This window comes from Capricornis sumatraensis, chromosome 9, assembly GCF_032405125.1.
Source record: "Capricornis sumatraensis isolate serow.1 chromosome 9, serow.2, whole genome shotgun sequence".
Taxonomy (NCBI): domain Eukaryota; kingdom Metazoa; phylum Chordata; class Mammalia; order Artiodactyla; family Bovidae; genus Capricornis; species Capricornis sumatraensis.
Window position 1 is genome coordinate 13,080,571 of NC_091077.1, and position 25,772 is coordinate 13,106,342.

The 25,772-nt window shown below is 53.6% G+C and overlaps 2 protein-coding genes across 2 annotated transcripts; one reads left to right on the forward strand and one right to left on the reverse strand.

The window, feature by feature from the left end:
• Positions 1 to 292: 292 nt before the first annotated feature.
• Positions 293 to 24,834, reverse strand: MAST1 (microtubule associated serine/threonine kinase 1). Its single transcript, XM_068980427.1, has 26 exons — positions 24,752 to 24,834; positions 22,996 to 23,084; positions 22,453 to 22,528; positions 20,206 to 20,284; positions 18,000 to 18,160; positions 17,805 to 17,880; positions 17,422 to 17,631; positions 15,399 to 15,500; positions 15,168 to 15,300; positions 15,021 to 15,088; positions 11,610 to 11,689; positions 11,312 to 11,520; positions 8,424 to 8,562; positions 8,168 to 8,300; positions 7,862 to 8,027; positions 7,658 to 7,759; positions 7,122 to 7,244; positions 6,229 to 6,338; positions 4,950 to 5,128; positions 4,625 to 4,872; positions 4,081 to 4,281; positions 3,664 to 3,893; positions 3,206 to 3,328; positions 2,943 to 3,079; positions 1,662 to 1,849; positions 293 to 1,563 (listed from the first exon to the last, which is right to left on the reverse strand). The coding sequence occupies exons 1-26, from the start codon at positions 24,832 to 24,834 to the stop codon at positions 293 to 295; spliced, it is 4,716 nt and encodes a 1,571-aa protein (XP_068836528.1).
• LOC138085848 (translation machinery-associated protein 7-like) lies at positions 12,683 to 12,868 on the forward strand. Its single transcript, XM_068980428.1, has one exon. The coding sequence runs from the start codon at positions 12,683 to 12,685 to the stop codon at positions 12,866 to 12,868; it is 186 nt and encodes a 61-aa protein (XP_068836529.1).
• Positions 24,835 to 25,772: the final 938 nt, after the last annotated feature.

A 25,772-nucleotide genomic window follows, 5' to 3' on the forward strand; every position in this document is an offset into this window, starting at 1 on the left:
AGCATTGCAATTGCTCAGGGTCTGGGGGCAGCTGGCACACAGATGAGACTCAGAATAGGACCCCAAGTAAGGGTCCACCCAAGACCTACCTCCCCTCTTTATGGTAACTAGGACTGGAGGAAGTTTCACCCTTTAACAAGCACACAGGCAAGGGGGTGGAAACAGGATGTCCTGCCTCGCTAGGGGAGGAGGGGCGAGCTCCAGAAAGCTCACACAGCAGGGGCGCACTTTATTTATATGTGTACATATGTATACAGGCGGCTGTACAGCACGGGGCCAGCGGCTCCCACTGCTATGGGCCTGGGGGCATGGGGCAGGGCGCCCCTTTTTTGGTCGGGCCTACTGAGGGCACAGCTTCAGCAGGGCACCGAGAAGTTGGCCCCACCTCAGGCTTGGCGGTCGGGCCCGGCAGGGAAGCAGGTGGGGCTGGGGGCCCGGCACTGCTGGGCACATTTTTTGTTGGGGCTTGGGAGGGGGTCTGGGGGTCTGGGGAGAGCTTGGGAGAGGCAGGTTTGGAACGAGGCCCGCTCAGCGTGGTCCGCTCCTCTACCACCTCCAGCACCCAGCGCTCCCGGCCCCGGAGGGCCTCAGGTTGAGGAGGCGCCAGGGGTGCAGATTCGGGCAATGCCTTGGAGTCCGCACTCGGGGTATGCACACTTGGGGGCTGAGACACCTCGGCTTTCGCCCCGGGCCGTACGGGCTCTACGACAATGGGCACCGGGGGCGTGCCTGCTTCGCCGGAACTGCTGCGCCGGCCGGTCTCGTGTTCCTGCACCGGGCTCAGGGCGGACTTGGCCACGGCCCTGGCCGTCCCGCCCGTACCGTCTTCGGTCTGCACGCTCTGGTGTCGCGCGCCGCTGGCGTCCCGCTCCAGGGTCCGACCCCCAGGGGTCGCGCGGGGCGGGGTGCAGGCCTCGGCGCCACCCGGGGACTCTTTCTCCTTACTTGATGCCAGCGGCCTGGGGGCGCCCTCGGGCAGCAGCGGGTCCGCGCCCAGGCTCAAGGGCGACTCCTGGCGGCCCAGGCGGCGGACGGCGACCTGCCGGGGCGCACCGGGACCCTCGATAGGGGGTGTCTCGCCGTCCGACTCTGCGAGGCTATGCAGCGCTAGCTCGCCGTGGAAGTCCTTGCGGAAATCCGGGTGGCCCACCTCGAGGCTGTGTTTGCGCAGCGCGCCCTTCTTGTCGGCGCCCAGTGAGGCTCCCAGCTTCTCCGCCGACTGCACCCGTTTGAGGAGTGGGGAGCGCGGGGGCTCGGCACTCTTCGGGCGCGGGCGCACCACCGGCGGCGACGAGTGCAGCTTGGCCGGGAAGCTCTGCGTGGTGTGCGAGCTGCCCACCGTGTGGCCCGGCAGCGGCGGCGGCGACGCCTGTGTCGGGGACGGCGTGTGCGCCAGCGGCGACAGCGGGATGTTGCCTGCCGACTTGCAGCGCGCAGAGCGGTACTGGCGGTGCAGCTTCGGCGACAGGCCGTGCAGCGTGCTGGGCCGGATGTGGTGCGACGCTGACGACGCCGGCGAGTTGGGCGTGCTCGAGGCGGGCGAGCTACTCTGGGACGAGGCGCCTGCGGGCGGGCGAGAGAGAGCAAAGAACTGGGTGGGCGCCGCCAGGGCACTGCCCCGCCCGCACATGCCGCCCGCCCCGCGCAGGCGCAGGGTCTACCTAGGTAGGCGGAGTCGGGCGTGGAGCGGTAGCTGTGGGTGGGCGAGCGCGCCGGCAGGCCGTGCGTGGGAGAGCCGGGCAAGCTGTCGCTGGACGACAGCGAGCGGTTCAACGACGACAGCGAGCGGCTAGTGTGCAGCAAGTTTGACTGCTTCGTGATCTTGCGGAAGAGGGAGCTGCGCTTCTTGCTAGAGAACAAGGAGGGAACCAGTTTCCCTGGACCAGACTCTAGAGCTCCCGGCTCTTCCCACTTCAGGGCCACAAGGCACCTCCTGGAACCACCCACCCAATCTGGACCCTCCCTCTTCAAAAACAATACTGTTGGAGACTGGAGACTTCCTTTATGGCTGTCCCACTTGGCTCCTCCCACCTGGCCTACCGATTGCTTGTTGACCACTCACAGTCCAAGCTAGAAACATCCTTCCAAACAGAACCAACCTATTCTGGCCCCGTCCACCTTTCTAGCCACCCCCTCTTCAGCTAAACCCACCTATCAGGGCAGGAAGAATTTCACTGGCCTCAGCCTGACGCATCTCACTCCAATCCCCACTCACTCTTTGTCCAGGCCAAACCCGCTGATCAAAACAGAAAACTCTCCTGGCTCCACCCACCTCTCCTAATTCTGCATTATTTGTAAGGGAAGAAATTATTTCTACTGGCCTGGTATGCTCCTCCCAGGTAGAAGTCTCTTCTCCTGGCCCCTCCCAGTCTCCTAAATGCATCCAGCAAAGCAGGGTCATCTCTTGGATGGTGCCCTCTTGGTCCGTATCCGCTGGCTCTGCTCTACTCCGAGTTTTGGAGCTTGGTACATCTTCTTTTCCCAACTCCTCCCACTTTCTCAGCCCCTCCTTCTCTGTCCTCTCATTATTGCTCTTCACTCGGTGGCCCCCAGGTGGCGCGAGTGGTAAAGAACCCGCCTGCCAATGCAGGAGACGTGAGACTGGAGTTCTGTCTTCCTGATCCCTGGGTCGGGAAGATCCCCTGGAGAAGGGCATGGCAACCAACTCCAGTATTCTTGCCTGGAGAATCCCATGGACAGAAGAGCCTGGCGGGCTACAATCCATAGGGTCCCAAAGAGTCAGACAAGACTGAAGGGACCTAGCACACACGCACAGTGGCTCCGGCCACCTTTCCTGTGCACAACTTCCATTCCTGTGAATATGCCTTCTCCTGTCCTCTCCTATACCTATCCCACATAAGCCCTGGCCATTGCTCAAAAACTGAAATGCTCCAGAGGGCCTGCTGCTTATAGTCCCGCCCACTGCACTCGGCCCCACCCACCTCTCCTGACCCTCCTTGGCAGAGGGCCTCTTGTTCCTCCGAGCCATTTTGGCCTTGTAGCTGCTGCGCCGTGCAGGGCCGATACGGATGGAGGTATTTTCGAAGGGCGTTGTGGTAACGGCCACTTTATTGCCACTCTGGAGTTAGAAAGGGGGAAAGTTCTCTGCTGGAGGCTGTTCTGGCAACTCCAGCTCCCCGGGACCTCCCTCACCCTTCACTCCCTTCCACTCCCCCGACAGTTCGCTTTTCCCCCATAGACTCACCTTAAGGATCAGCTCAACGACCTCAGGATGTACCATGCCATGCACCGGCTCCCCGTTCACGTGGGTGATGAGGTCCCCGGCACAGAGCCCTGCCTCCTGGGCTGGGCCCCCCTCCTCCACGTGCTGGGGACAGGGAACCCCACAGGGGCAGGATTAACAGGATTGGTAACAAGGAAGTCTCCCTAAGCTTCTGTTCCAGACACCTAACTCTGTAGGCACAGTAATTAATCATAACACCGAGCGAAACAACAATCATTCTCGCCAGTTTACAAATGAAGAAACTGAAAATCAGACAGGAAAGTGATGGGGTGCGGGGGTGTCACAGAGGAGTCTCATTCAGGCTGCCTAGTTCCAGAGTTTGAGCTGTCCCTCATCCCTTTGAGCGAGGAGGTGGCGGGGAGGGTGTGGAACTCTCCCCACCCCCACCGTAGAATACAGGCTCATCCATGACTGCTCACCCAGACAATGTGGTGTACACTGTAGACATCTGAGTCACCCATGTAGACGCGGATGGCACGCAGTGTGAAGCCATACTTCTTGCCCGAGCGTTGGATGGTGATGGGGGAGCGAAGCCCACTGACAGCCGGCGAGTAGTCCCGGCTGGGTGAGGAGTCCCGTGAGGATGGGTTGGAGGAGAGAGATCGCGGGGACATGGGGCTAGCCAAAGGTGAGCTCCCATGTGGGTCCACTGCAGACACAGACCGATGGTCAGAGGTCAGGGCAGACAGACACAGCTCTACCTGTGTCTGCTCCTCCCTCCTCCCAAGTGAAAGTCCCAGGGCTCCCATTGGCCCATCCCAGAGCAAATCACGGAGGACCGGGAAAATGCACCAATGGGGTCAGCCCATCCCCTGCCAGGTTGGACCCAGCATCACCTGCAGGGATCATGACAGACAAGGCAGTGGCCGAGGCTGACTTGATGACTTTGCCCCCGGTTCGAGAAGGCCGCTTCTCTACCGCGGGATCTCCTGATAGCTGCTGGTGCCGCGCTCGGCGCAGAACCAGGTCATTGGTGGCTCTGGGGCCTGATGGGTCCCCATCCTTAGAGGGTGGGCAGAGGTCGCCTGGGCGGTCAGCTGCAACGTAGCAGGTGGGTTAGGGGGTCAGTCCAAGGGCATAGTCCTCGTAAATGGTGTTCCCTCTGCATGCAATGCTCTTCCCACCTCTCTCCCTTGCTGGATTGTGAATTTCATAAGAGCAGGTACCCTATACATCTGGAACAGCTCCTGACACAGAGACGTGGTTAAACACATTCGTTGACTGACTGAGCATGGAATAGGGGTCATTCTCATGTTGATGAGAATCCCAGGTTGGAGTGTGGAGAGTACAGGAGAATTTGCATAAGCAGTAATCAGGCTCACTGAACGCTCATATATGGCCCCTGGAGAACTGGGGAAGGCGGCAGGAGGGGGCACTTACTAGCCTCCGAGTCCCCGGTGCTAGGGGTGCCATCCCCTGGAGGTGTCTCTTTGGCGGCCCGCGCATCCAGGGAGCCTGGGGGATCGGAGCTGGGCCGGGGAGGCCTGCGCAGCCGAGCCTCGTCCTCTTCCTCTTGCGGGGTGCTGAAGCGGCTGGGCTCCAGCAGCGCCGAGAAACGGCGGCGGGCGCCCAACGGGGGACTGGCCTCCCCCTCCAAGAAGCTGGCCTCAGATGCCGAGAAGCGCTTGCTGCGCAAAGGGGGCATTGTCAGAGGAGTTACTCCCCTCCGGGCCCCGCCCCCAAACCCAGCTCTGCCCTTGCTCACATCTCCGGGGAGCCCCCTCTCCAGGTCTTCTCGCGCAGGGTCAGGCCACCCAGGCCCTCCCGCTTGCTGGCCACCTTCTCCTCTGGGCCCTTGGCGCTTGGCTCCCTCTTGCTGGTCCCCGCTGCCGCCACAGGGGTCTTGGGCTCGTGCTGCGACAGCTGCTCCATACTGCTGTACACCTGCAAGCAGTAGTGGAGGGAAGTCCAGCCCCAGGTTCTGCCTTCCCTCCTGAACCAGTAAACTTCCCGCCACTGTTGTTTAGTCGCTCAGTCGTGTCCAAGTATTTGCGACCCCATGGACTGCAGCACGCTAGGCTTCCCTGTCTCCTGGAGTTTGTTCAGACTCATGTTCATTGAGTCGATGATGCCAACCAACCATCTCATTCTCCACCTCGCTACTGGAGCCTGCCAAACTAAGCTCCATCCTAGTAAAGCTGGGTCCTGCCCATTCCTGGACCTAGCCCGACCACCCACAATTCTTCAGTTCTGGCCCCACCCCCACGAAATAAGGCTCTGACATATTCTAGATCCTCCTGCCCAAGCTGTACAGAATCTCACCTCTCCAAGTCTCATCCAGTTATGCGTACCCTCTCCCAAGCTAGGTCGTGCACCCCCCCTACACTGTATGTGTGCTCAGTTGTGTCCGACTCTTTGTGACCCCCGCCTCATGCTGTTCCTCAAAATGAAATAGTGCCCAGCCTCGCCACGGCCTAGCTCCGCCCTCACTGCTCAATCTCTCCATTCCCAGGTCCTGACCCCGCCTGGTCCAGATTAGCCCGCTCCTCCTGTCGGTCATTTCCATACTGTTCAGGTTCCCGTTAGATTCCACTCAATGCCGAAGGCGTCCTCCCTGGTAGCTCAGACAGTAAAGCCTCTGCTTACAATGCGGGAGACCAGGAGATCCGGAAGATCTCCTGGAGAAGAAACCCACTCCAGTATTCTTGCCTGGAAAATCCCATGGGCGGAGGAACCTGGAAGGCTACAGTCCATGGGGTCGCAAAGAGTCGGACACGACTGAGCGACTTCACTCACTTTAATGCCAAAGGCCACTTCCAAGACTATGCTGCTTCCCCCCACCCCACCCCTTCTGCCACTAGCCTCATCGCTCAGATCCTCACTCCCTCTGTAAATTTCTCTAGTCTGAGACTTTAGGTCTGTGTGCCTGCTCCCCACAGCCTCCTGAGGCCCTGCCCACTTCAAGCCCACCTCCATTCCCTCCCTCAACAGCTGCCCCGCCCTCCCCCGGACTCACCCCATCCCTGCCCCCCGGTTTGTCCCACCTTGCTGAAGCGCGGGGAGCAGGAGGAGAACTGACGGATCTCCACAGGCTCCTCCTCCGTGGTGTCATCCTCATCGTAGGAGTTCACGTGGTGATACCTGTCTGAGCGGGCTGGGGTGGAGGTGTGGATAGTGACCGCGGGCACGTCCACTCCTCAAATCACAACCCCACGAAAGTCAGGTCTAGGTCCTACAAGCCTGGCCACGCACGCCCCTTCTAACTAGTAACTGATTCAGACCCCGCCCCCACGCTGAGTCCCAGGCCCACTTTCTCCAAGGCTACATGTAGCCCCGCCTCCATAAAGCCACACCCCCAGACTCCACCTAAGGTGCTCTCCACCCTGGTTCTGCCTCCGCCAGCCAGGCTTGCCTTGTTCTGGGTCCTAGCACCGCCTGGTAATCCAGGCTCACTTCCAATTTTAGAATTTACTCCGGTCCAGGCTCCATCCCTAGGAGAAGGCAATGGCACCTCACTGCAGTACTCTTGCCTGGAAAACCCATGGACGGAGGAGCCTGGTAGGCTGCAGTCCATGAGGTTGCTAAGAGTCGGACAGACTGAGCGACTTCACTTTGACTTTTCACTTTCATGCATTGGAGAAGGAAATGGCAACCCACTACAGTGTTCTTGCCTGGAGAACCCCAGAGACGGGGGAGCCTGGCGGGCTACCGTCTATGGGGTTGCACAGAGTCGGACACGACTGAAGCGACTTAGCAGCAGCAGCAGGCTCCATTCCTACCCCAGCCTTCTTTCTTCTCTGAGCCCCGCCCCTCTGCTAAGCCACGCCCCCGGCACAACCTCAGCCCTCTTCTCTGTTCTAGCGGGCTAGAACTGGGTTCCAGCACAGGCCATACCCAAGGGCCCCCTCAAAGGATTCCACCCGCTGTCCCCGCTCACTGTCGAAGTAGCTGGTGTCGTCTTCGGACTCCAGATGGGGGATGAACTCGGCCTTCTGCCTCAGCAATCCTGTCCAGTCCAGGTCTCGAAAGAAACTGTGTTGCTTCACCTCAAAGGCACCGCCTGGGGAGGAAGGAGGGGCTGGACCAGGGAAGGAATTTAAGCGACAGCTATGGCTAGCTCAGGCTTCACTGGTGACTCAGACTGTAAAGAATCTGCCTGCAATGCAGGAGACCCAGGTTCAATCCCTGGATAGAGAAGATCTCCTGGAGAAGGGCATAGCTGCCCACTCCAGTATTCTTGCCTGGAGAATTCCATGAACAGAGGAGCCTGATGGGCCACAGTCCATGGGGTCGCAAAGAGTCGGACACGACTGCACAGCTGACACTTAAGGCTAGCCCAGTAGCCCAGCAGCCCAGCTCACCCATTTTCCCACCCAGGGACACAGCGCTGGAAGCCCTGCTACGGACAACAGACACCACTACCCACCCACCCCTGCCTCAACTCATATTCTCTGCACAGCAGAACCCCCCTACCTGCACCTAGACGGATCAAGGGATTAGTCTGCAGGAGGCTGGATATCAGGTGCTGGGCATCCGTGGGTAGGGCCTCCTCCCCTTCGGGCCACAGGATGTCGTCTGCAGAGCAAGGTGTGGGGTAGGGTTCGCTTTTAGGTCCACGAGGCCTTGGGCCCTCCCTCGTTTCCGTGCCCCCTGCCTGCCCACCGCGGAGGCACGCACCACTGATGACCTGTCCAAAGAGCTCTTCGGGAGTGTCTCCAAAGAAGGGCACACAGCCCACCAGGAACTCGTAGAGAATGATGCCCATGGCCCACCAGTCCACCGGCTTGCCGTATCCCTGACGCAGGATGACCTCGGGTGCGATGTACTCTGGGGTCCCACACACCTGGGGGCAGGCGGTCAGCCCATGCCCTGGCCACAGAAGGGGCCTCCTGGGGGAGCAGTGCCCCCCCATGCCAGGCCCAGGGCCCACATAGTCCTGCCGGGTCACTCCACCCGTGGTGACCCCCACTCCCGCACACACACCTGTTTGTCCAGGAACTCCCGGGCGTCCTTCTCGATGTGGCCTTCATAGAGGTTGGTGGTGAGGCTCATGAGCCCCATCTTTGAGAGGCCAAAATCTGTGAGTTTGATGTGCCCCATGGAGGTGATAAGGAGGCTGCAGAAGCAAACCGGGGTCTTAGAGGTGAGGACGGTCCTCCTCACTCCTGGCCCTTCTGTGCCAGGGCTCCCCCAACCCCCGAGGGACAGGGAAGGAGTGGTGGCAAAGGTCAAGGCTCACTTGTCAGGCTTGAGGTCGCGGTGCACGATGCCGTAGTTATGCAAGTACTCCAGCGCCAGCACTGTCTCAGCAAAGTACATGCGAGCCATCTCCACAGGCAGTGCCCCAATGTTCTTCAGCAGGGTGGCGCAGTCCCCCCCTGGGAGTGAAGGAATGGATGCATGTGAAGAGGGAGGCAACCCTGGCCCAGAGCTGAGCACTCAGCAGGCAGCAGAGCACCAAGTTCTCTTCTCACATGGCCCCCATTTTACAGCTAAGGAAAACAGGCTCAGAGAGGGGCCTCCCTCTCCCAGCTTCTGCTGGGAGTGCCCTCTGCCAGGCTTCTCTTGTTTTCTTAGCCATCCTCCAAAGTTAGCACAATCAGTTGATTTTACACAGGAAGGGACTGCTTTACACCCAACCTCAGAGAGAGGTTGGGTCAGGCAGGGAGTTGATGGTGGAGGTAAAGTCTGGTTGGGACTGAAGCTGCCTGCTTATGAACTGAGTCTGGGAGACTGGACCCTAGTTTGCAGTCTGAACTTTGAGGGTCTGAGGTTTTAAAATATAAATGACTTTGCCCCACTGGATTTACTGTCAGCAGCATTCATATTTTCGTCTCCCTCAGCTTCCATTTCTCCTTTTTCTCACAAGGGTCAGATTTCCTTCCAGGTTTAGCTGCTGGGTCAGCATGTAACCCAAGTTCGGTCAATGACTTTTCCCTTTTTTCACAAAGATTGCTAAGCTCATAGGATGTAAACTGGGACCTGTTGGATGGTAACCTCACTATATCAAGGCCTGTTTCATTTTATTTATGTTTTGGCCATGCCATGTGGCTTGTGAGATCTTAGTTCCCCCGGCAGGCACAAAGCCCATGCTGCTTGCAGCAGAAGTGTGGAGTCCTAACCTTGGACCATCAGGGAATTCCCTATCAAGCCCTGTTTAGGGGGACGTCCACACGTGGGAGACCAGACCCAAGAGATGGAGAGATTACTAACGACATAACTTGAGCACCTAGATAAAGCCATTCCTGAAGTTGCTTGTTTTTCTTGTTTATTGTATATCTATACAGTTTTATTGTACGTTTTATTGTATGTCTATTCCCTCCGTGAGGGAAAGGTGTATCTGTCCAGGTCTCCACTATGTCACCAGAAAAGCGTGTGACATGAAGGAGATGATGAAGGGATATCTGTTGAGTGACTTAATGGTCAATTAAGACTTGGAGGTGGCACAGCTATAGCCCTGTGAGATCATGTGTGTAACCATAGTACTTCTGTGTTTGGAAGATGGATGGATGAATATTTGGGATGGTTAGATAAACAGATGAAAAACATATATATTGGTGATTGGATGCGTGGATGGATGGTAAAGGGATGGATAAACTGATGCATTAATTGTGAGTAAGTAGATGGAGTTAGACTGCTAACTAGATAAAATGAGATGGCTGCTAGAGTGGAGGTTTGGATGAATGAATACAAATAAGAATAGTAAATAGATGGATGGAAAGAGGGATGGATGGATGACAGATTAATAAATGGGTAAATAGATATCGGTGGATAGCTGGATGTTAAGTAGGTAGGTGAATAAACAGAGGGATGAATGAATGCCTAGATTTAGAAAAAGAGGGATGGATGGAAAACAGATGTACAACACAGTGAACCCTAATATAATTGAGTTAATAATAATGTGCAGTATTTGTTCTTCAATTGTAACCAATGTGTTACAAGATGTAAACAGCAGAGGAAACAGAGCAGGAGGGGAGTGAACACCTGGGAACTCTCTGAGCTTTCCAGCCACTTTTTCTATAAACCTAAAACGTCTCTAAAAAATGAAGTCTATTACTTTTTTTTAAAATAGATGTGGGGGCTTCCCTGGTAGTCCAGTGGTTAGGAGTCTGCCTGCCAATGCAGGGGACACGGGTTCAATCCTTGGTCTGGGAAAATCCCACATGCCATGGGGCAACTAAGCTGGTGTTCCACAACTACTGAGTCAGCACTCGAGAGACCTCAGGCTGAAACTGCTGAAGCCCAAACGCCACCACTGAAGGCCTAGTGCCTACAGCCCGTGCTCCAGAGAAGAGGCCCTGAATGAGGAGCCAAAGCACCGCAATGAAGAACAGTCCCCACTTGCCCCAACCAGAGCAAGCCCACAGCCACGAGGACCAGCACAGTGAAAACCAGGCAAGCCTTTAAAAATAAATGTGATATAATATTGTAAATCAACTACACTTGAATAAAATAAATAAAGCTGTAACGTATAAACAGATACATGCATGGACAAATAGAGGGGTAATTGGATGGATAGATGGAGAGATGGCATGTAGGTATATGGATGGAAAAGTGGAAGGATTAGCAAATGAACAGATGAAGGGAAGGAGGATAGATGGATGGATAATGGAATGGATGTACCCATACTGAGAGAAATTAAAACAGATAAATCGGGCTTCCCTGGTGGTCCAGTGGTTAAAAATTCGCCTGCCAACGCAGGGGATGCATGTTTGACCCCTGCAGGGAAGATCCCACATGGCGCAGAGCCACTAAGCTGGTGTGCCGTAACTACTGAGCCTAAGCGCTCTAGAGTCTGTGCAGCAAAAAAAGAAGCCACCCCAGTGAGAAGCTCATGAACTGCAACTGGAGAGTGGTCCCCGCTTGCTACAACTAGAGAAAACCCACACTCAGCAATGCAGAACGAGCCCAGCCACAAATGAGTAAAAATTTCAAAAAGAAAGCAGATAAACCAACAGATGACTGGGTAGAGATACACAGACGGAATGTTTGAACCATGGCTGGATGAATAAATGGGTGGATAAACTAAACACGCAGGTGGATAGCCAACACGGTGGCTGGGGTCCGGGCAGGCTCCCCCTAGCGGCCATGCCCTCATCTTCCCCACAGCCCTGCAGGCACCCACACCTTCCACATATTCCATGACCATGCAGAGGTGGCGCCGGGTCTCGAACGAGCAGAACATCCCGACCACAAAGGGGTTCTCGGCAAACGTAAGGATGTCGCGCTCCACGAAGGCCTGCTGGATTTGGTTGCGCAGGATCAGGTTCTGCTTGTTGATCTTCTTCATCGCGAAGCGCTGCCTGGTTTCCCGGTGCCGCACCAGGTAGACGGCGCTGCAGGGGGAGAGAGCGAGGACCGGCCGTCACCTCCGAGACACCCGGCCTCCGCCGCCCTCCCCCCGCCAGAGCCCCGGGTGGCTCACCCGTAGGCACCATTGCTTATGAGCTTTATGGTCTCAAAGTCATTCTCTCCAGGCGGTTTCTTAGCCTTGGTGCTGCGGCCCTGCAGAGGAAAGATGGAGACCATGGCATCATCATCACCATCATGAGACTGAGACTCTTGGTATTCCACTTAACACATGGGGAATTTGAGGCACAAAGTCGGTGAATGAGTCCTTCATCCAAGCGCCACAATGAGGGAGTAACAAAGTCAGAACTTAAACCCAAGACTGGCTGACAGTGAAGTCATATAACAAACTTCTCTTCATTAGGAAAGAAGCCTACAAAATGGCTAATCATCCTAATATGTAAAGAGCTCCCAGAAATCAACAATAACATTAACAACTGAAGAGAAACAGTATGCAAGATATGTAAACTAGACTTAGAGCTGTTAACCATGTGAAAAAATGTTGAACATCACAAATACTGACAGATAGGCAAGCTAAAACTACTCCAAGATACCATTTTTCACACAGTAGATTGGCAGAAAAAATAATCCAAAAGCCTGGCACACTCTGTGGGTCAAGCTGTGCAGAAACAGATACTTCTATACCTTGCTGTTGGGAGTATAAATTGGTACTGCTGCTGCTGCTAAGTTGCTTCAGTCGTGTCCAACTCTGTGCGACCCCACAGACGGCAGCCCACCAGCCTTCCCCGTCTCTGGGATTCTCCAGGCAAGAATACTGTAGTGGGTTGCCATTTCCTTCTCCAATGCATGAAAGTGAAACGTGAAAGTAAAGTCGCTCACTTGTGTCTGACTCTTAGCGACCCCCTGGACTGCAGCCTACCAGGCTCTTCCATCCATGGGATTTTCCATGCAAGAGTACTGGAGTGGGGTAAATTGGTACAGTCTCAATTAAAGGTACTTGGTGTATATCAGAATTACAAATGCATGCTTCCTTTAATCCAGCAATTTTCACTTTAAAAAAGTTTTTTTACACTTTTGAATTCATGCTATAGATATGCTTTCACATGTGAAAAATGACACACAGGTGCAGGGGCTGGAACGGGGAGCTCTGCTTCCGGTGGCAGGGTCTGGGGAGGGGGCGCAGGTGCCATGTCAGGCCGCAAAAGTGGCAAGAAGAAGCAGCCCAAGAAGCAAGCCAAGGAGATGGAGGAGGAAGATAAGGCATTCAGGCAGAAGCAGAAGGAAGAGCAGAAGAAACTTGAGGAGCTAAAAGCAAAGGCTGCAAGGAAAGGCCCCCTGGCCACCGGTGGAACTAAGAAATCTGGCAAAAAGTAAGCTGTTCCTTGTGCCTGAGGCAACGATGACCCTTAGCTCCATTCCTGTTTAAACACCTGGATTCCCTGCCATAATATCTATTGCCACCTATAGCTAGAATGAAGTGTTGCCTTGGAACCTATTGTACATTTAAGAATAAATTTTTGTAAAAAAAAATGACAGACACATATTTTCTTACTCATTATAAGACTGGAAATAATCCATACATAGGAAATTGGTTAAATAAAATACGAGGGGATATAATATAAAGGAATATTTTATTACTATTTTGTTCTTGTTTTTGGCCATACTGTGTGGCACACAGGATCTTAGTTCCTGAACCAGGGATTGAACCCATGCTCTCTGCGGTGGAAGCAGTGTTAACCACTGGACTGCCAGGGAAGTCCTTTACCACTGTTTTTTCTTTTTTTTTTTTAATGAAAAATATTTCTGTACACTTATTCAGAAAGTTCTCCAAAGTATTTTATTAAATGGGGGGGGGAAACAAGGAGCAATATTTACTGTATGATTTTATGAAAAAAGAGGGGCAAAATATATTTGAGGCAGTATGGGTATGGGGGACAAGAGTGGGTATAAGATTTTCTGCTGTATACCATTTTTGAAAATAATTTTTATTTTTTGTAGGGACAAGAGATTTATTACATTAACAGTTCACAAAAAGATCTGTGAAGTTTAAAAATATTGAACTTCTCTGTTCCTTAGAATGTAGCCCAAAAAAGTTTGATAGAAACATTGGCAGAACTACAAAGAGAAGTTACTCAAGACAAACTTAACACATCTCTCTCAGAAACTATCAAATCAATCTGGCAAAAAAAGAAAAATGAATAGGAAGATGGAAGATTTGAATCACTCAGTTAACAAGTTTGGTCGAATGGCATTACAAAGGAGCCTACAAACAACAATTAAAGATAAATATCTTTTTAGAGTTTTAGACTTTTGAGTGATGTCATTCCATTACCTATTCAAAAAATTAAATGGCATATAAGGGTATAATGAGATTTTTTAAAATACAGGACAGATGTGTGTGTGTATGTATGTGAATTCATAGATATAATCTGAAACAAAGGACACAAACCCAAATGCTTTCAGGGACCAGGCATACCAGGTGACAGTCGGGTGACTGGGGTGTAGGTAACCCCATATCATAGGCCAGCCCACATTCAATGCCAGCTGGTTCCATCACAGTGTTGTTAGAACTTTTGATTTTTTTTTAAAAGGCACAAACCCAGATTTTAATTTTAATCTTCTGACTTCTATATTTTGTTTCACACTTTTGAAAACACATGTATGGCCATTATGGTGGGTAACCTCCACCAGACATGTGGAACATCTACCAAAGTGTGGTTGGCCTGTGGGTGGAATTAAGTAATTTTCTGTGTGAGTTGTTAACACACAGAGACACTCAACCCATTCAAAAGTCCATACAGATTTCAAGAAATTAAATATAGAGTTACCATGTGACCCAGAAATTCCACTCCTAGGTATATACCTAAAAGAACTGAGACAGTTGTTCAAACAAATACTTGTACACAAATATTCATAGCAGCACTATTCACACAATAGCTAACAGATGTGGACCTAAAGGTCCATCAGTGAACAATGGATAAGCAAAACATGGCATATATTATTCAGCGACGAAAAGGAACGAAGCACTGATTCATCCATAGCATGGGTAAGCCTTGAAAACATTATGCCAGGCACCAAAGGCCACAGAGTGAATAATTCCATTTATATGAAATATCCAGACCCAGCAAATCCATAGAGACAGAAAGATCTGGAAAGCAGATCAGTGGTTGCCAGGGGCTGTGGGGGAGGGAGGGGACAGAGAGAAACTGCTTCATGGGTACAAGGTTTCCTTTTGGTATGATGAAAATGTTTAGGGGCTAGATGGTGGAAATGGCCTCACAATAATAACAATGAATTGTTCATTTAAAACTTGTTTAAATGTATATTTTATGTTATGTGTATTTAATCATGAAAAGAAAACTGCCTGTGGAGGAAGAGCTATTATTAACCCATTTTACAGGTGGGGAAACTGAGGCTCAGAGCTGGGATCAAGAGATTCGCTCAGCCTGAGGGCAAAGAGGCAGGCGGCGAGCCCTGACCAGCAGGGCCGGACCAGCACATTGCCCATGGGGCCTCCGGGCCTCACCTCAGAAAGGTCGTCCTGCTCAGGCGTGTTAGAGCCGCCGCTGTCTTGCTCCTCCAGGTGCACCACATCTAGGAGGGGAACGGGAGTGAGTCAAGGCCTGGGTCCCAGTCAGCTCACCCAGAGCCCCCTGCACAGACCAGTCAGCACCTGGAAAGGGGTCACGGGTGAGGCCCAGCTGGCGGATGATGTAGCGGGGGATGTCTGTCTTGACAAGGTGGCCCTCCTTAGCATGGCCCTCAGCCGCCTCCAGCAAGTGGTAGAACTCCTCGGGGTTGAATTCCTAAGGCAAGGCAGGGTGAGTTCGGGGTGACCTCCAAGGGGCCCTAGCCAGCCCCCAACCCCAGCACCTCCTCCCCTGCCCATGCCCAGCCCCCTCACCAGGCATTCCAGCAGCCTGGCTGGACGTGAGATGATAATAAGCAGCTTCTTCACCAGCTGAGTGACGAAGGCCACCTCTAAGCTCTCGGAACGCTCATAGGCCTGGGATGTGGGTATAGTGCGGGTGGGGTTCACAGGCGCCTTTCCTGGCCAGGCTCCTCTTCCATCCCCACAGGAAAGGACAGTACTGCTGCTACTGTCCCATATCACAGGTGAGAAAACTCAGGCCACATGGTAAAAATCAGCATTATTGTTGCTATAGCAAACATGGTCCTAAAATGTTCAGTCATTCAATCTATCTTCAAAGCAATTCTACAATCCAGGCCAAGTTAAAAATCCCTCTGCCTAGCATCCTCTCTCCTCGGATCTTTCCACGGCTCCCTACTTCTCCTCTTTTAAGTCTCTGCTCAGCTATCAACTCCTCGTGGAGGCTTGCCCTGACCCCCTCCAATGCTAGGACCCTCAGTCACCATTTCTCTACGCTCATGTTCTTGTTTTCTATCGACAGGCCATATATTAATTTATCTATCATGACCATCAAAGTCAATACTACAACCAGCGATTGAATCCAGCTGGGTTCTAGCAGTGAGCTCGGCGAGTTCTAACCACCGGACTGCCAGGGAAGTCTCAGTAAAATCTAAATAAGGACAGGATCCCAGAGGGCTAAGCCAAGCCATACTGGAAACTGAATCAAAAGAAAAAATGTAGGGACTTCCCCAGTGGGCCCAGGTTCAATCCCTGGTTAGGGAACTAAGATCTCTCAAGCTGTGTGGTACAGCCAGAAAAAAAAAAGGAAAAAGTGGGGCAATCTTTATGTGTTTTTATGTTTTTCAAATGATTAATGGTTTTAATAAAAATACTATTGATTAGCTTGTTTCCATTAAAACCAGGAAAGTAAAATTATAGAAAATTTTGGTTTAATTATAAAATATTTAAACTTAACATTAAGTTTTAACATATTTGCTTTTCAATTTATTCAATCATTAATGTTCTAAAAGGGGAAAAAAAAAATCACCTGCTTCATCCTACTCTCAGTAGGATGTCACCCAAGAAGGCAGCATTTGAGTAAAGAGCTGACAGAGGTGAGCAAAGTTAAATTCCTGCTTCCTGGGGGTGGGGTAGGGATAAATTGGGAGACTGGTACTGATGTGCTTTCTGTATACTAAGTCACTTCAGTCGTGTCCAACTCTCTGCAACCCTGTGAACTCTAGCCCACCAGGATCCTCTGTCCATGGGATTCTCCAACCAAGAATGTTGGAATGGGTTGGGATGCCCTTCTCCATGGGATCCTCCCAACCCAGGGATAGAACTCAAGTCTCTTATGTCTGTTGCATCGGCAAGCAGGTTCTTTACCACTAGCGCCACCAGGGAAACCCCATATATAAAAGAGATAACTAATAAGAACCTACTGTATAGCACAGGGAACTCTACTCAATATTCTGTAATGACCTATACAGGAAAAGAATCTAAGAGTGTATATATGTATATGTATAACGCATTCAACTTGCTGTACACCTGCAACTAACACAACGTTGTAAGTCAACTAGACTCCAATAAAAATTAATTAAAACAGTGGGAAAAAAAATGAAAGAAACTTTGTTTGGCCGAGCCACGCTGCCTGTGAGATCTTAATTCCCCGACCAGGGATCGAACCTGTGTCCCCTGCATTGGAAGCAGAATCTTAACCACTGGACCGCCAGAGAAGTTTCAAGAAACTTAAATTATTAATAGTACTGTCAATATCACCATGTGATATTGTGAAAAATTGTGGTATAACAATATAGTGATTTTGATAAAGGCAAAAGGTGCATTTTGTGGGAAAAAAAATAATTCCTACTTCCTCCATCAGATCTAGAGTCGGGATTCAGTCTTTCTCCACGCTTCAGTCCTCGGCTCCACACCATCCACTTGGCACATGTTAGGCGCCCCGTGAATGGATGTGGCGTGAAGGAAAGGATAGGGACATTGGGCCAGATTTGGGGGTTCGGAGCCCGACGTGGGGTTGGCCCCTCGGGGTACTCACGTCCTGTAGCAGCTTCTCCAGATTTTCCTGCAGTTCGTAGAAGTAGACGGTGGTAATGAGGCCGTCGCGGGACTTGGTCAGGCAGTCTCGAGCCAGCTCGATGATCTGGTGGTGGATGAAGCTGAGAACGCCGTCGGCCAGCGGCAACACGCTGTCAGGTTCGTAGGCGCGGGCGAAGTCGCGCAGCTTCTCTTCCATCTGCGCGGTGGCCTGCGGGAGGGAGGGAGGCAAGGCGGGGATGCCCGCGCGGGGCTCGGCCCGGAGGTTGTTTCTGCCAAGAGCCTGCACGCCGCGACCTCGGCCACCAGGGGGCGCGCGGAGCTAAGGTGAGCGAGGGCTCCGGCCGCCCCGCTTCCCTGCGGCCGCCCCCGGCCCCGCCTCACCTTCGGGAACCTCTCCTTGTAGACATGGTTCATCATCACGATTTCGTTGTCGTAGGAGGAGGGGGATCGCCCGGGACTGCGGAGAAAGAAGCCCATTGCGTCCAGCCCCTTCCCTCCCAAACTGCAGACAAGCGTCTCGCAGGGCACCAGCCTCCAGACCCACCAGGTTGTTCACGGAGGGGGAGGCAGACCCACCTGAGACTCCGCGAGCGAGGCCGCACGGCAGGAGAGCGGCGGCCGCCATCCTCGTCTGTGATGCTCTCGGTGCTGCCGAAGTGTTTGGAGAGGAAATGGAGCTCATCCACGGTGGGCTGGTAGGGCAGCTGGTGCAGACGCTCCTGGGAGGAGCAGGAAGACTGGGGGGAGGGGCAGGGCCGGGGTCAGGTCACCACGGTCCCCCCACAGCTCGGGACCCTGGCCTGGGACTCCCGCGGCTGGCGGGCCACTGAGCAAGGCCAGAATCTGGACCTGGCTTATGATCCTTGGATCCCAAGGCTCAGCTTGGGATTCCTGGCGACAGACAGGGGAACAGGGACACAGACATGAGTGTGGCCCGACAGAGCCTGTGAAAACCCAAGTCAAGTCACATACGCCTCCTCTGTTCAGAACTCTCCATGGCTCCCACCTTACCCCTGATGAATGCCTAAGCCCTCTCCATAGCCCACAAGGTCTTGCAAGATCTAACCCTGTCTGCCACCACCTCCTCCCACTCTCGCCACCCCGCCCCCCACCCCACACACACACAGCCAACCTGCTCTGCGCCAGCGGCACAGGCCTCCTTGATGGTCTTTGAACAAGCAAGGCACAGTCCTGCTTCCAGGCCTTTGCACTGACTGTTCCCTCTGTCTCTCCCACATCTACTATGGATCACTCCTCCAAGTCTTTGCTTTAAAGTCACATTTTAGGCATCCTCCTCTGACCACACCCATCATTCTCTCTCGTTTCCCCACCTCCCTTCTTGCTGACTTCTTGTCTCCTGACTTACTACTGTATATCTTATGACTTATTTGTTATTACTTTCGGCTCCTCCAGAGCAGGAACTTGGTTCTGCTTAGTCCCGGGTCTGGGCATGGCATGCAGTTGGGGCAATCACAGACCCAGACATCAGTGGAGAAACACAAGGACAGACACCTGATTCTGCTGGCAGAATAATATATTTCCACATGACATCACTCACTTTCCTGCTTAAAACTCCCCATCCCATCATTACCTATTAAAATAATCTTCTCAGCACATGACATAATCTATGACATGCGTGCCTATGTGCTAGGTCACTTCAGTCGTATCTGACTCTTTGTGACTGTATGGACTGTAGCCCACCTGGCTCCTCTGTCTTTGGGATTCTCCAGGCAAGAATACTGGAGTGGGTTGCTGTGCCCTCCTCCAGGGGATCTTCCTGTCCCAGGGATGAATTGCATCTCCAACACTGCAGGCAGATTCTTTATTGCCAAGCCACCGGGGAAGCCCAATATTTGACATTCAGAATCATAATTTCAAATATTAATAGTTCAGACTAAAAAACCTTTCTCTGGCTTCCCACCACATTTAGAATAAAATCCACCTTGCCACCCTGGCTAAGAAGCCACAGCATGAGTGTTGCTGCCTGTGTCACCTCCAACCCAAAGCTCCATTCACACAGGCTATTTTCAACTTCCCCAGTGTGTGAAGTTCTCTGTTGCCGCTAAGAGTTTGCACATGCTGTTCCCCCTTCCTGGAACACTCTTCCCTCCCTTCTTCCATCTGCCAAACCCCTGCTGATACTTTGTCTTGGCCTCAATGCCACCTCTTCCAGGAAACCTTCCTTGACCCTCCCTCCAGCGTAGTCAGGTGCCTCCCCTCTGCTGTCCTCACCTTGCCTTATGCTACCCTCATCACAGCTCTGCCCACTCCAGCATCCCAAGTTGTGAATGCCATCTTACATATCTGACTCTTCCCATGAGGGCTCTGTGAATTTTTGGGCCCTGGTCCAGCTTGTAGAGCCCCACCTGCCACATGAAAGTCATGTGAGAAATGTCTGCTGAGCATCATATCAATGTATAGACAAGCGAACCAGAGAGACAGGTCTGAAAGGAGGCAGATGGAGAGACTTTGCGTATTGCAGTGGATGAGCAAATGGTTCCAGGTGAAGGATGTGGCCTGGCCCTAGCCAGCTGCAGACACTTGGCCAAGTGGCTTAACACGTGAGCCTTAATGTCATTTATCTGTAAACTGAGTCCACAGTGAGTAGGATCCCCAAAAAGATATATTGAAGGTGGAGAACAGGACCTTGGAAGAGAGTTGGAACATGAAGAGATGGACAGGTGACGCATTTGGAAAACTAGAGAAACCCAAAGCTCTTACTAAAGCCAGTCCAGTGGGCCCTCTGCAGCTCCCACCCACTGGCCCCGCCTGCCACACTCACCGAGACAGTGGAGCTGGGTGTGTTGGTGCCATAGCCAGACGAAGGGAGTGAAGCCAGAGACCAACGGCGTCCGTCCGCCCTGGAAACCAGCCAACTTGCTCAGAGGCTGCCAGGCCCCATCAGTCCCCCCATGTCTCAGGGTGTGAGAGAAGCCTCTGACCATGGCCAGGGTTGAGGGGGTGGGAGGATTCATCTATGCTCTGAGATCCCTGAAGGCCCTCAGGGTTAAGGAGGTAAAGAAGAAATCTACCAGCCAGGCACCCGGGACCTGGAGCAAAGATCAGTCTCCTCTGCTCCTTCCCATGACCCTCATCCTCAAGCCAAACAAGCCCCCAAAGTAAAAAGTCCACTCAAGAAAATCATCCCAGAGGGACCCCAAAAGATGACCCCTAGAGGATTCCCTCTGAGAAAATTCTCAGAGGAAGATCATTTGAGTCTTTTCAGAGAAGAAAGTTCCCTTCCTCATAAGCACGTACACACTGACACGGGACCCCATAGACACAATCACTCTTGTGGCCACATCCAATCCTGTACTAGTACGGTTGAGTTCACACACTGAAAGTCACACACATTCACACAGCATGACTCTTCAGCATAGATACTCACAGGCGTTCACTAGCTTGTGTATGTGTGTGTGTGTGCGCACTAAGTCACTTCAGTCATGTCCAACTCTTTGCAGCCCCATGGGCTGTAGCCCGCCAGGCTCCTCTGTCCATGGGATTCTCCAGGCAAGAATACTGGAGTGGGTTGCCATTCTCTTCTCCAGGGGATCTTCCAGACTCAGGGATTGAATCTGGGTCTCCTGCATTGCAGGCAGACCTTTTACCATCTGTGCCTCCAGGGCAGCCCCTCGCTGTCCCATTTGTGGACCCAAATATCCCACGTTTCCAGGCTAACACACAATCACACATGCAAAATGTGACATATACTCACAAAGACACAAACAGAAAGACCTGGTACTCACACTCTGACATATACAGACACACTCCCCCACACACTCTAGTCTGTCACATTAACATGACACACATTGAAGACACCCTCACGCACTCAGTCACACATTCAAATTCTCACAGAGCTACACACTCATTCACACTCCCACACAAATTACACATTCACATGGAGTCACGCATGGAGGTACATGTTTCCTCAGCTATTCACACACACATTTACAACCCGACCAGTACACAGTCACACACGTTCACTCTCACACCCATGGATCCATGTGCAGGCGTGGGCTGCCTCATGTATTCATGACCTCACAAACACACACACATCCACATCAGCACACAGATCGCACCTTCACAGGGACACACACTCCCATGCACTGGACTCCTCTCCTCAGGCAGTGTCCTGGCTCAGCTCACCCTCCATGAAGGTGACCACATCCAGTCCAATATTGGAACCCTTTTCTGACTCCCCATTGCCCTCAGCTGAATTCCATGGTCGACGGGAAACCCCCACCCTCCCAAAGGAGCCACCCTTTGTCCCCACAGTCTCCTGTGACTCCCCCCCACCACAACTGTCACCAGCCTTTGCAGTGATCTGTGTTGCCTGCCCAAACTCAACTCCGAGGGTACAGAAGGGATGCGGTTCACCCCATACCCCAGTTCCCAGAACACAGTAGCTGTTCAGACGTTTTTAGAATGAATAAATTTCGATGAAAAAAAGATCTGCAAAACACCCTGGTGAATCCTAAACGTTTCCCCCTCAAAAATCAAAGATTCTCTCTTCCTCTCCCGATTTTGCCAAAGCCCCTCAGAAAATTCATCTCAGGGACACTCCAGAAACCCACAGGACCTCCGGAGGGAAATCTGAGATTCCTCCTCTTGGGTCTTCGGGGGCAATCCCCTAGGCGCCCTCCCCCACATCTTGGACCTAGTCGTTCGATGGGCAGCAAGCAGTCTGAGCTTGCGCACTTCATCCCTGCTACCCTGTCCTGTTACTATGGGAACGCCTGGCCTGGAGAGCCAGGCTTGGGAGACTAAGACCCCGGGACCATAGCGCAAGCGCTTTCGCTCCGCGGCAATGGAAGCCCCACCCCTTCCCCATTCCGACCAGGCGACTGGCCCCGCCTTCTTGTGGTCCCGCCCCTAATGCTGGGCGCCTGTTCCCGCCAGGACTTTGGGGGCACTCTGCCGGTCCCTCAGGCTCTGACTCAGAGGCAGTGATGAGGGGAACAGATGGTGGCCCAGACGGTGGCTGGGGAGGGTATGGCAGGGTTCTGGGGCCCTGGGGAGAGGGACTCACCTTCGGGAAGAGGCAAAGGAGAAATGGGCTGGGGTGTTGGGGGAGAAGTTGCGGGGGCTGTCCAGGGGGCTGCTACCTGTAGCAGAAAGAGGGGGATCTTCAGGCCTGGCGTGGGAGGCAATCCCATCAGACCTCCTGATCCTCAGCGGGTTCCAAACAGCAGCTTGTCTCCTCCCTAGTCTAATCTCAGCCGTGATGAGTGGGCCTCTTCCCTTAGCTGTGGCCCCTCCCCCCAAAATGTTTCGGCTACCAAGTCAGCCCAGCCCCTCCCCGGGTCGATCCCGCCTTTTTCTGGGGAGCCCCGCCCCTTAAGGATGGCTCCTCCTTTCTGCCCCATCCCCTTTCCAAACAAGCTCCTCCTGGGCCTCCGCACACAAACGCCCGTCCCTTTGCGGAACCGCCGAGCCCACAAGGATGGCCCCGCCCCTTGTCCAGTCCAGGTCCTGTGTCCAGACTCTAGGCCACCCTTCCTGTGGGTGGACACACTCCTCGCCTATGGCCCCGCCTCCGCTAGTCTGGCCGCAAACCCATCACCTGTCTTACCCAGGTGTCCTGGCAGAGGGGAGTGGGGTCGCGGCAGCGTGGGCGAAGTGCTGGTCAGGATGAGGCTTTTCCGGTTACTGGTGCGGCAGCTGCGGGGAAGGCGAGGCAGGGAGCCGGACCCGGCCGTAGCCCAGTGAGTTTGAGGGTTCGACCCATCACCTTCGCATCTCAGATCCCTCCCACCTGTCTCCCAACCGAGTGGGTGCTCGAATGTGCCCCAAAGGACTGCTCAGAGGAGGAGGCAGTGGGGACTGTGTATGGGAGAGGATGCACGTGTGATGTGTTGTTGATGCAAGCCTCCTGGTGTGGACGGATCGCGCGTGACCATGTATGGGGTGACAGTCATGTCCACGCGATGCCAGTGGAGATTCTCGTGTCTCCGTGTCTTTGGGTCTTTGCGTGACATGTGCTGTGTGGATCCAGGTGTGGCACCGGCTGTGTGAGTTCAGCCCTGGGACCACTCGAGTGTGACATCATGTGTGACAGTCCTTGAGTTTATCTTGTGTGACGTGACCTGTGGCTTTGTGTGTCTGTCTGGCAGTCTGTCTAGCCACTTGTCCGTGACTAGATGTGCCACTGCGGGCTGTAAGTGTGCCTCATGCATGATTTCTGCTGCGTCTATACTTCTGTGTAGCAGTCTGAGTCTGTAAGAGACACTGTCCTTGTGTCCGAGCGTGATACTCACCATGTGTGGCCACGTATGGCATCTATATGTGTGCGATACATCATATACCTCTATATGTGTGTGAGGTTAACATCCTGCGACACTGGGCACGTCTGAGCATGCCACCGTGTGTGACACAGATGAAAATGTGTGAAAACCTGTGGCACTGTATGTGTCTCCGACTCTCTGGGTCATTGCGGCATCTGTGCGGCACAGCATGTGACATGCTTAGGTGATATTGTATATTGTGACATTGCACAGATGTCATTGCCACATATGTGTCTCTGTGCATCTCAGATGGCACAGTGATGTGTGTGTGTATCACCACACAAGTGACATCTTCCTGGGTGTACGCTGCACTGTGCCTGCAGATGTACTTGTCTGCGTGATTTTGGGAGTGTCCCTGTGTGTCTGTGCATGCCTCTGACCTATGGCCACTGTATGGCTGGGAACTCGCAGCGACTCCCGGGTGTATCTGGGACACTAGGGCTGTTGTGTGTGTATGTGTGTGTGACATCATGTCCTGCGTGACGCTGTGTGTCACTATTTTTCATATGAGGCTGTGTTCTTTGGGAGGGGCGGTTGGGCTATAATAAAAGCCCCCCCTTTCATTCTGCACCTCAGGATCCCAGCTTCCAAAGAGGGACCCTTCAGCCCCTTCACTCCCTTCACCCCCCGCCCAGAGCAGTGACTGAGCATATTTGCGCGGCCAGAGCACGCGGCATGGCGGTGGGGGGAGGCCAGGCTGGGGCTATTGTTCTGAGGGTGCTAAGCCCCCCACCCTCCCCTTCTTCCGCTACTTTCGCCCTCCGGCTGCGGGAGCCCGCAGCACCAGCAGACAAAGGCGCGGCAATCCCCCACCAGGCGCAGCCCCCTCCCCCCGCGGCGGTCCTTTCTAGCGTGCAGTCCCCCCTCCCCAGTCTCGGCCCACACTGCCCCCCATTTAGCCTCAACCCTGGCAGGAAGGCTCAGCGCGGGCACCTCTGGCGCAGCTGGACCGGGTGCAGCATCCCGGGCCCCGCCCTGCAGCAGCAGCAGGAGGGCGGCTTTGGGGGAAGGGCCGGGTCAGGGTCTGAGGGATCGGGGGTCTACCTCTTGGTCCGGCGGAACATACTGCCGCCAGAGAAGGAGGGCATCGAAAAATTGGAAAGCGCGATCCAGAGAGAGTCAGACATGACCCGGCGGCGGCGACATGGTGGCAGGTGCGGCAGCGGCAGCGGCGGCGCGGGGAGCGAGCGCGCGGGGCGGAGGCTGGAGCCGCAGCGGGCAGGGGAGGGCGGGGGAGGGGAAAGGCCTGCTGCTGCCGCCCGCCAGGAGGGGGCGCTGCTGGGCACCAGCGCGCCTGGCCCCGCCCGCGCGCGCGCCTGGCACCCCCAACCCGAGCTGGAGAAAGGGCCATCAGCCCCGCGCATCTCTCCCCCAGGGCTCACCTGCTGCTTTTCCGGGGCAGGGGCAAATCTTTCTGGAAGGCAAAGGAGCAAAAGCATAGAGGTCAGCGAGGACCGACAGCCACTGCCCAAAAGCCCTGTCAGCCCCTTGGAGGGATAGAAGTCGGGTGGGACAGGTCCTTCATCAGCATCGTCACCAGCACCTCGGCCTTGGGTTGAGGGATGGGGTCCTGGGCAAAAGTGCCAGGGTGACTCCTCTCCTGACCCCGAGAGACCAGCGCAGGAGCCCCATATAGGACTCCTGAGTTGGCGTCTCAATATGTGTTTGTGCAAATGAAACAGGAGTCGTTATCTGAAAAACATTTCTTGAGCACCTCCTGTATGGCAGACCCTGCAGCTAGGCACTGAGGACACAGCAGTACATGAGACAAATGAAAATTTCTGCCCTTTGGGGACTAGTATTTAAAGGAGAGAAGCAGACAACATCAATGTAGAAGTGAATGAAATAATTTTAGACAGAAATAAATGTTATGAATAAAATTAAGCAAGGTGGAATTTCCCTGGTGTTCCAGTGGCTAAGACTCCACTCTCCCAATGCAGGGGGCCCAGGTTTGATCCCTGGCCAGAGAGAACTAGATCCCTTGTTCCACAACTAAGACCCGGTGCAGCCAAATAAAATAATTTTTATTTTATTTTTTTAGTTAAGCAAGGTGATGTGATGGGAA